A 9,075-nucleotide genomic window follows, 5' to 3' on the forward strand; every position below is an offset into this window, starting at 1 on the left:
TAGATACATGTTAATGTGGAAGATCAAGGAAAATTTCCCTCCATTGGACAATCTTCCTCACCAAGGAAGACCCCTCCTACCCCTTGGAAGAATTTAATTTGGTTAAGGAAATTTTTATTTTTAATATTCAAACCCACATGTGCTCAAAAGAACACGTCAACCGTAAGAAAAATTTGAACACCATTTTGGTGGCTATAAATACAAGTCAAGTGACCCTCATTTGAAATCATCAGCATTCATATTTCTTTGGTTTGGCTTGCACAGGTCTAAAATTCAAGGGTTTGAAGCTCGCACGTGTGATTAGGATTTTTGGTTCTCATCCACAGGGTTGCAACAGGGAATTTTTGGTTTTAACCAGATGTATGGAATCATATGCCTATGATTGGAGAGTTTCAACTGCACGCTCATACACTCTCTCTATGTGGCTGGAAAATATGGCTTTATTTTTACAGTTGACTACAAAGTTTGACAATTGACCATAAAGTTTGATAGCTAACTGCAAGCCTTTGAATCATGGTTTAGATCATCAACATTGTTGGGTTCATATCTTGGACGTTGTTTATTTGATTTTTCTGGATAGTTTTGTGGTTGAAGATATGGATCATTGAACTCTATTTTGCTAGACATTTTATGAAAATCTAATAAAAAGAAGAATGTGAAAGGGTTTCACCCCTTGTGGGGTTTTTCCTTGGTCGTTGACTAATCCCATTGTCTCTATGTGTGAATGTTTTTCTTTTATTTCTCCTTTATGTTTTGTTGCATTAATGATCATATTATTCTTTCTATACACGTGCATATTTTTATGAATAATGTCATGATGTTGTGCGGTGAATTCAATATGTAAATGATGAAATGTAATTATCTAAAGCAAAGAATAATATAGCCCTAAGAAAAAGTAACATGGTATTAGACATGGGCTGAAGAAAAGTCATTGAGGTCACCCTTGACAAGACACCATTGATGAGAGAAAGAGAAGATGGAGGAGACCTAAAATAATACTAGGGTTTGAAGGAAACCCTGGGAAATTTGGTTATAAAGGTTTGATGGATATCATTAGGTTAGGGGCTGGAAGAAACCTTGGGATGAGAAAAAGGCTTGAGTTTTGCAGCATTGTAACCCTAGAAAGATCAATGAGAATTTGTTCTAACACTTGTGACAGATTTAAGTGAAACCCTAGATGGGATAATTATGCATAGTTGTTGATGAATTTGATCAAAACATTCAAGGCAACATTGTTACATGGATAATGGACAATACTAACTCTTGAAGGTCGGTTCAAGAGGGAGATGCTCACTTCCCATTGAAAGATAAGTACCATTTAGATTTATGTTAATTCTATTTGATATGAATCTTGTTTAGATATATTGTTTTGATTATCACTTATAATTCCTACATGAAAAATTGAGTGTCTAATGCTTCTAACCTCTAGATGAGATGTGATAAGCAGGTCCTTCCTGAGTATCATCTAAGTTGTAGGAAAAGAGAGTTAGTGAAGAGTTGGTGTTGGAAAAGGAAAGAAGTTCCTCAGGATTTTTTTTGGAAATTTTCAAAGTAACATTCAGAAATTACAATATGCTAGCGCTACAATTGCCAATGAAAAATAGGAACTACGAGTTGCAAAGAAACTGAATAAAAATCACTTGATTCTCGAAGGAAGGATTCTAGACATGAACAACCATCTGATGTTGTTAAATAAGTTTTGACAAGTTCTTATTTGAGAAAAGAAGGTTTCTCCTAATCCAAGCCCCAATAGTTGGGAGAAAGGCTTAAGGGTGCAGTTATAAGCCTCCCAACTGCATAGAAGAAGAGCTATGGGTTTGGTTGCGCCAGAGGCGCACTAAGATGATGACATATCTACAAACATGAAGCAGATGATAGAAAATTCTATGTGTAAGGAAGTTTGAATATTTAACTTATTGCAGAGAATGTGAATGTCCTCACTAATCTTATGTTTGCAAAGGACTAAAATATGAATATCAGTATGTTGTTTTCCTTGACTTGATCAATAGAGCTAGTATATGATAGTATTTGGTAAAAGCTCACAGTGTTTCACAAGATTTTGCATATTAACTTGACTTAATGTAGATGAGAAGTATTGGAATTTTGGCATGATGCTTGACAATCCACAAATATTTTTTGGCCAATGGATTGATTGAAGTCACAATGATAATAAGTTAAGGGTTTTTATGAAATTCAGTACCTGAAAATGGTGATTTTACTTGATGAGGCATGAAAATATAGGCATAGTGACTCTTAATGATTAAATTCGATATAGGAATCATTGGAATTTGCACATTAATTAAAGTGTAAACAATTATGATTCATTATGCATTGATTTCACAATGAATGGATGGAACTTATATGACTTATCCTTAGGATATGCATTCACATGCAGTTACAGAAATTATTCATATTATTATCATGAGGATGGCTTAATAAATTTTGGCTGGATATTTCTTAGTAAATGACAGTTGTCGACATGACAATAGATAAGGTTGTAACCTAATATTTGGGTGTGAGATCCCCTTATAACCTGTTGCAAAGAGTTTGTCACAATGATATTGCCATAAAATTTTATGGCCTTGATATTAGTTTTGGTTTGGCATTTAAGCCTTGATAAACTAGCTTATTTGTGTGAGGTTGAGTATATTGGTTTGATCAATATAATATTTATAGGAAGAATTATATGGCTTGAAGCAAGCTTCCTGAGCCTGGTATGTTTGTATTGACAGTTACCTAGTAAAATATGGAAGAGGTCTTGATTCGGACCTCTGCTTCAAAATTAGTCCAAGGTATGCCTTTGATTTTGGTTTTATATATTGACGATCTATTCTTGGTGGGTAACGAGCCTGTGATGATCAAAGTAAGAGGGATTTGGCCTTTGAAGTTCAAGATGATGAATCTTGGAATGATGAATTACTTTTTGAAGTTTGGAAAAGAAAAATATATCGTGAAGATATTGGAGATATTTTTGAGAGTGAAAATGCAAATCCTTGGACACCTCGATGGAATTGAATTTCGAGAAATTATACAGAGATATTGTTGAACCTGCATTGGCAACTGACAGTTGATTGAAACATTTTTGTTTTGTGTGAACACCTATACATATATGTATGTTTTGAATAGAACAACCTGAGTGAATTCATGATTCAGCTGCTTCATACACATTAGGTTGTCACCCAAGCACGTGTTTGAGATATTTGCATAGGGCGATCATTCTTATTCTAAGATATACTATAGGAGATGTACAACTGCATGAATGAACTGATAAAACATCTAGGTGTCGTTTTAGCTTGGGATTTTCCACAAAAATTTGATGACAAGGAAATAAAAGTACATATCTTTACGTAAGACTGAGGTTAAATACATTGTTGCTATCATGGATAGATGTGGGACAGTTTGGTTGGAAAATCTCTTTAAAGATTTGTTTTAAGTAGGTTCTAATATGACAGTGATATATTGCAACAATAAAGAGTGGATTGTGATTTTCAGAAAATCCCATACATTGATGATAATGAGATATCTTCATACATTGAGACAATTCTACTATATGAGATAAGGTTAGGCTTGTGGTATTTGGATCCTTGAGAGGGATAAAGGAATAATAAGGTATCCTTTTGTGATATATTTTTTCTCTAACATAATATTTGATTTGATGTACTATATGAAGATGAAAATAAAGGATTGTTGTTGTGGGTAATGTATGAGGAAATATGATTTAACTCTTCAGTCAGTTGTATTAGATATGAGCATGTTGATATGTTTATGATCTACATAAAGAAGGACTGGTCGAGGACACTGAGCCAACTCTTCTCCCCTTTTTGAGCTCTTAGGGTGAGGAATTGAGATATAGGGCTCCTCGGATTGAGGGATCTCTAGAAAATAGGGCATCATCCTCATATGTTACCCATAGGGTGGAAGATGTAGGTCCCCTATCTTGGTCTAGCATAGTATACCCTAATTGTGATCATACCTTTGGTAAGTGAGGTATCTCACACAATATTGATTATGGTGCAAGTGTTCTACCCCATGACTCTTGCGAGTTATTTTTGGGAGGATCAATGAGAAATATGATGGATGAGCTATTGTATTGATCGACATAGGATGGAAGATGTTAGCTCCCCTATAAGATGACTTGGGGTGAGAGTGTCCCATATGACCTTCTCCACTGCCATATACATGAGGTGAGAGTGTCTTATAAGACCTTCCTTATTTTCATTGGATTTTGAGTTGAGATGTGCTCCTCGATGTGGTTCTAGGTTGAGTAAGGTTGCCTGATGCTAAGCTCTCTAATGTTTCTCAGGTAGTATCATTGGGCTCCCCATTAGTAGTAATTTTGGGTGGTAGAAGTGGTTCCCCAATCAACAAAGGATGCTAGCTTGGACTCCCCTCCAATGTCAAATTCTTATTCTTTTATATTTGAGAGTGTTCAACATATGAGAAAATATAAGATATGAGTAGAGATAATCAGAGATGAGCATAGATGAACAAAGATGTGTCGAGATATGTAGTGACAATATTTGTTGACGAGATACATGTGACGAGACATGTTGTTGTCGGTAATTTCTCCCTAGATGAGAGGGAGTGCTAATTTGAAATATCAAGGACAAATTCCCTCCATTGGACAACCTTCCTCATCAAGGAAGACCCCTCCTAGCCCTTGGAAGAATTTAATTTGGTTAAGCAAAAACTTATTTTTAATATGGGAACCCACATGTTCTCAAAAGTATAGGTCATCCCTAAGAAGAATTTGGACACCCATGGATGGATATCAATACAAGTCAAGTGACCCTCATTTGAATATCATCAACATTCTTCTTTCTTTGGTTTGTCGTTCACATATATGAGGTTAGTTCATGGAAGTTGGCTTGCAAAGGTCTGAAATTGCAAGGTTTGAAGCTCTCACATGTGATTAGGGTTTTTGGTTCTTAGTCGCAGGGTTGAAACATGGAATTTTCAGTTGTAACTGCATGCATGCAAGCCTATGTCTGTGGTTGGATTGTTTCAACCACATACTCATACACTCTCTCTGTGCAGCTAGAAACTAGGGCTTCATTTTTACAATTGACGACATGCCTTTGAGTTAGGGTTTAGATCATCAACATTGTTGGGTTCATCTCTTGGATGTTTATTAGTTTATTTTGCTAAATAGTTTTGTGGTTGAAGATATGGATCATTGTACTCTCTCTTTGTTGAACATTTTATGGCAATCTAATGACAAGAATAATTTGAAAGGGTTTTCCCCTTTGTGGGTTTTCTCCCTGGTCTCCAACCAAACCTGGTGTCTCTATGTGTGAATGTTTTTCTTCTATTATTCCTTTATGTTTTGTTGCATTGATGATGATATTGTTATTTCTATATGATTGCATATATTTCTGAATAATGTTATGATGTTGTGGGGTGAGTTCAATATGTAAATGATGAAATGAAATTATCTAAAGCAAATCAAAATATAGCCCTAAGAAAATTAACAATAACATGTGGGAGGGGTGTGGAACCAGAATATGTTCCTTGTTTTCAACTAGGACATCTTCTCTTTCAATGTTGTCTATGGTTGCTTTGAGTATTGTTTACAGTTTGGTTCAAATAATTTTTTTTATTAATTTCCTCCCGCTATGATTTCTCCTAATACCTTTAGATGGAGAAAATAAATAAGAAGATGATTGGACTTTCTAAAGATGTTTGGTTTATTGGAATGATCTACCTTTGAAAGTTACACTTTCATAATCTAACAATTGGGTAAAAGTGAGATCATCCCATTCTATGAGTATATTTTTGGGTAAACATTGATTGAAGTCCACATCAATATGAACAAAGGTGAGAAGACCTTGTGAAATACAATCTCCCTTTATTATAACAAAGTAACGTAGAGAGTTTCTAATAACTATGAGTAAATGCAAAATACCACAAGTGAAGAGGGAGATTTGGTCTTACACATATTGGAGTTGTTGTGATAGTGATGGAGGTTCATCAAATTTTAGGAGCTTTGGTTGAAAGGAGAGGCTTTCTCTGCCCCAAAACTAAGACCCTTCATCAAATACTTTTGGAAGATCCTTCACAATTTTAAAATTTGCAATAAAAAAACCCTTTCAGTAGAGGAGGAGGTCATAGTTAGGAGTCTTAGTTCATTCAACCACCCACAAAGTGCTAACACAAATTTCCAATTCCTAATGAAATGATAATGGCCCAATCCTCATTGCATCCTTGAAGGAATAGGGTTGGGAAGTGGAGGGTGCATTGGCACCTAGGGCTCCTCCAAAAGGCTTAAGAGAAAATTCATTATAACATCCTTGTTGATGACATAATATTTTATAAGGAAACCTTTGATGAATTAACTTCCCACATATAAAAACTTCTAATGGTTTGGTGGAATACAATCCTTCTATTGTATTTGAGAAACCAAATTAGAAACAAAAACCATGAATTTCATCCACAAAGAGAAGGTTTCCCCTCAAAGGGACCTCATAAATACATGAAGTTATTTACCCAAAGCAAGGTTTCTCAACACTTCATGGCCATGCATAGGTTTTGAAGAGTGACCTTGCCTCGTCGCAAGATGAACTTCCCAAATCTTGATTCCTTTGGTGTACTTTGCATCTTTAGACACAATTGCTAATAATAATTATGCCGTAAGGTGTTCCCTTTGAAATGAATGCCCCCAGCTGCCACTCTGTATTGATATTCAACGTCGGATGTAGTGTTAGACGATTGGAAAAATATTGACCATTGGATTTACGTTAGTAATGAACGAATGCTTGTGTCAGTTATCAACCAACTGATTAGGTTTAACGAATGTTTGGGTCAGTTATTCTTGTGTCAGTTATCAACCAACTGATTAGCTTGAACGAATGCTTGGGTCAGTTATGCTTGAGTCAGTTATCAACCACACCAGATGATCATGGACTCATTATCAGGACTTCGAAGGAGGAGAATGCAGGACCTTCCATAAGCGTATTGAGGGAACAGGCCTTGGCTGCCTGGCACTTCCAGCCGTCCAAGCACCAAGACACTGACGCTGTGTACTGGATCTTCGAGGCGTCCCAGCGAGACATGGAAATGATAAGGAGGGCGCTGGAGAGGGAATTGAACTCCACACCAGATGATCATGGACTCATTATCAGGACTTCGAAGGAGGAGAATGCAGGACCTTCCACCAGCGAAGTAACGTCGTCATCCGTGTCCAGTTGTGATCCGTGCAGCCCTTCCCAGGCTGCCCAGGAAGTTTCGGATTCGATGACTCGGGGGAATCGAACCCCGCCTGCGAAGGCGTTGTCGAGATTCCGTAATAATCAGAGATCCATCCCGGTGAGGAATAATTTCGTTGCCAAGAGGCGATCGCGAAGGGGAAACAGGGCTCCGATCGTGATTACGAGGGCAGATCCCAATGGTTCAGCAGATGACGGGGTTTCCCCATGAAAGTAGTAACAGGACCGCCCCGCCCGATCATCAGCAACAACATTCCCTCCGCGCTGCTCACGCGCCATTCTTCGTCCGTGGGGCTCCCATTTGTGTGCTGGAAGGAGAAGTAGGGGTAAAAGATGAAGGACGATGAGGACTGTGACGTTCCAGCAGAGTCCGTCCATGGTCTTCAATATTGTTTAATTTTGAGTAGAAATTTTGGTAAAATTTGTCAGAAATTTTGGTAAAATTTGCCTTCATCCATATCTTGAAATTCATGCATGTGAAAAAACAATTCCCACAGGCTTACAATTATTCTTCTTATTGAATTCAAATAGATCACCATTATTTCATCTGAATCTCTTTCTCAAGGGATTTTTGCAGACAAGACTACTACTAATCCAATATCGTTTTGTCATCAGACAGTTCCGTTGCCATATTATGTCAGTTGCATCGTGATAGATTTCAACAGAGGAACAACTGCTCAAGGTGGTTTTTCTTTTGACTGTTGATATGAAAATCCGGTATTATCCTTCATACATCTTATTGATGAAGCAATTCATAATACAGGTTACTATTGAACAATTCTCATCACAAGCAACAACTATGGTAGAAATTAAACCCTCCATTACCGATAATGAACCATTGCACCAGCTCACAGATGGTTCAAAGAACTTATCTCTGTAATTATGTTTTCAACACACGCTGCATAAATTCTCTCACAATTTTGATAAGGTCTCTAACAAAAATATTTGATCTTTTGCGATTACGTCCTAGAGGAATGATTCATTACAAGTGAATTTTAGTTGTTTTTCTGTTAAGAGGTGAAGTTGTTCCTTGCACATAGATGTTTGGTACATTTTCTCTAGCTATTGGACCAATGGTAAGACACAGTATAGAGAAGGTTATGGCATTTTGTATTTCCAAGAGGAGGCGACGTTTGAGAATTAGAATATAGACGACACGCATGAAAGCTCCTTGTTTTCTATTGTGACATTCTCCACGAGCTGTCATTATATTAGACTTTCCGGTTAACTCCATGGTGGAGGTCGGGTATTGAGGAACGAAAATCCTACCATCGTTCTGCAGAATAAAATTCTTTACATGCGGATCAGTGGAAATAATGGCGGGGTATCCCAGTAGAGATGTTTTAAACAAATCTCCGTACCAACATACACGTGAGTAATTAATAGATATGCAAATATGCTAGGACTCGGCGTAAGGAGGGTTAATATAATTCTTTGATTAATATGGAATTTGTGATTTTTATCATAGATACCCTCTACTTATTTAAAAAACAAAGAGAGCCAACTTAAATTCAACAGAAAAAATAGAACGGAAATGGCACTGACAAAGAGTATATATCTATTGTGTAATTAAAGATATCATTAATATCTATAATTCTCGGAGAAGGGCAACAAAGTTTGGTTAGTTACTCGCCTATCAAGTAGTGATAAGTCAATTATGTACTTATCATTTAACTAAAATATAATTATATAGTGTAGTATATTAATATCGTCTATAAATGTAATTTAGGAAAGTACAAAAATAATGTTCAATTTGAAAAAGGGTCCTAAATGTTTCTAGGTTATAAGATTATGATAAGTATTCATGTACAAAATGTTTAAAGATGAATGTTATATGTAACTAGATTGAAGCTAATGGACGACGGTAATC

At 36.5% G+C, this 9,075-nt stretch overlaps 1 protein-coding gene across 1 annotated transcript; it reads left to right on the forward strand.

Annotated features, from left to right (window-relative positions):
• The first annotated feature begins 6,792 nt into the window (after positions 1 to 6,792).
• LOC149187582 (uncharacterized) lies at positions 6,793 to 7,608 on the forward strand. Its single transcript, XM_089409700.1, has one exon. The coding sequence runs from the start codon at positions 6,793 to 6,795 to the stop codon at positions 7,414 to 7,416; it is 624 nt and encodes a 207-aa protein (XP_089265826.1). The 3' UTR covers positions 7,417 to 7,608.
• The last annotated feature ends 1,467 nt before the right edge of the window (positions 7,609 to 9,075 follow it).

The sequence above is a fragment of the Pinus tabuliformis genome, chromosome 3_1, assembly GCF_031772625.1.
Source record: "Pinus tabuliformis cultivar Carrire ecotype Pingquan chromosome 3_1, CPIR1, whole genome shotgun sequence".
NCBI lineage: Eukaryota > Viridiplantae > Streptophyta > Pinopsida > Pinales > Pinaceae > Pinus > Pinus tabuliformis.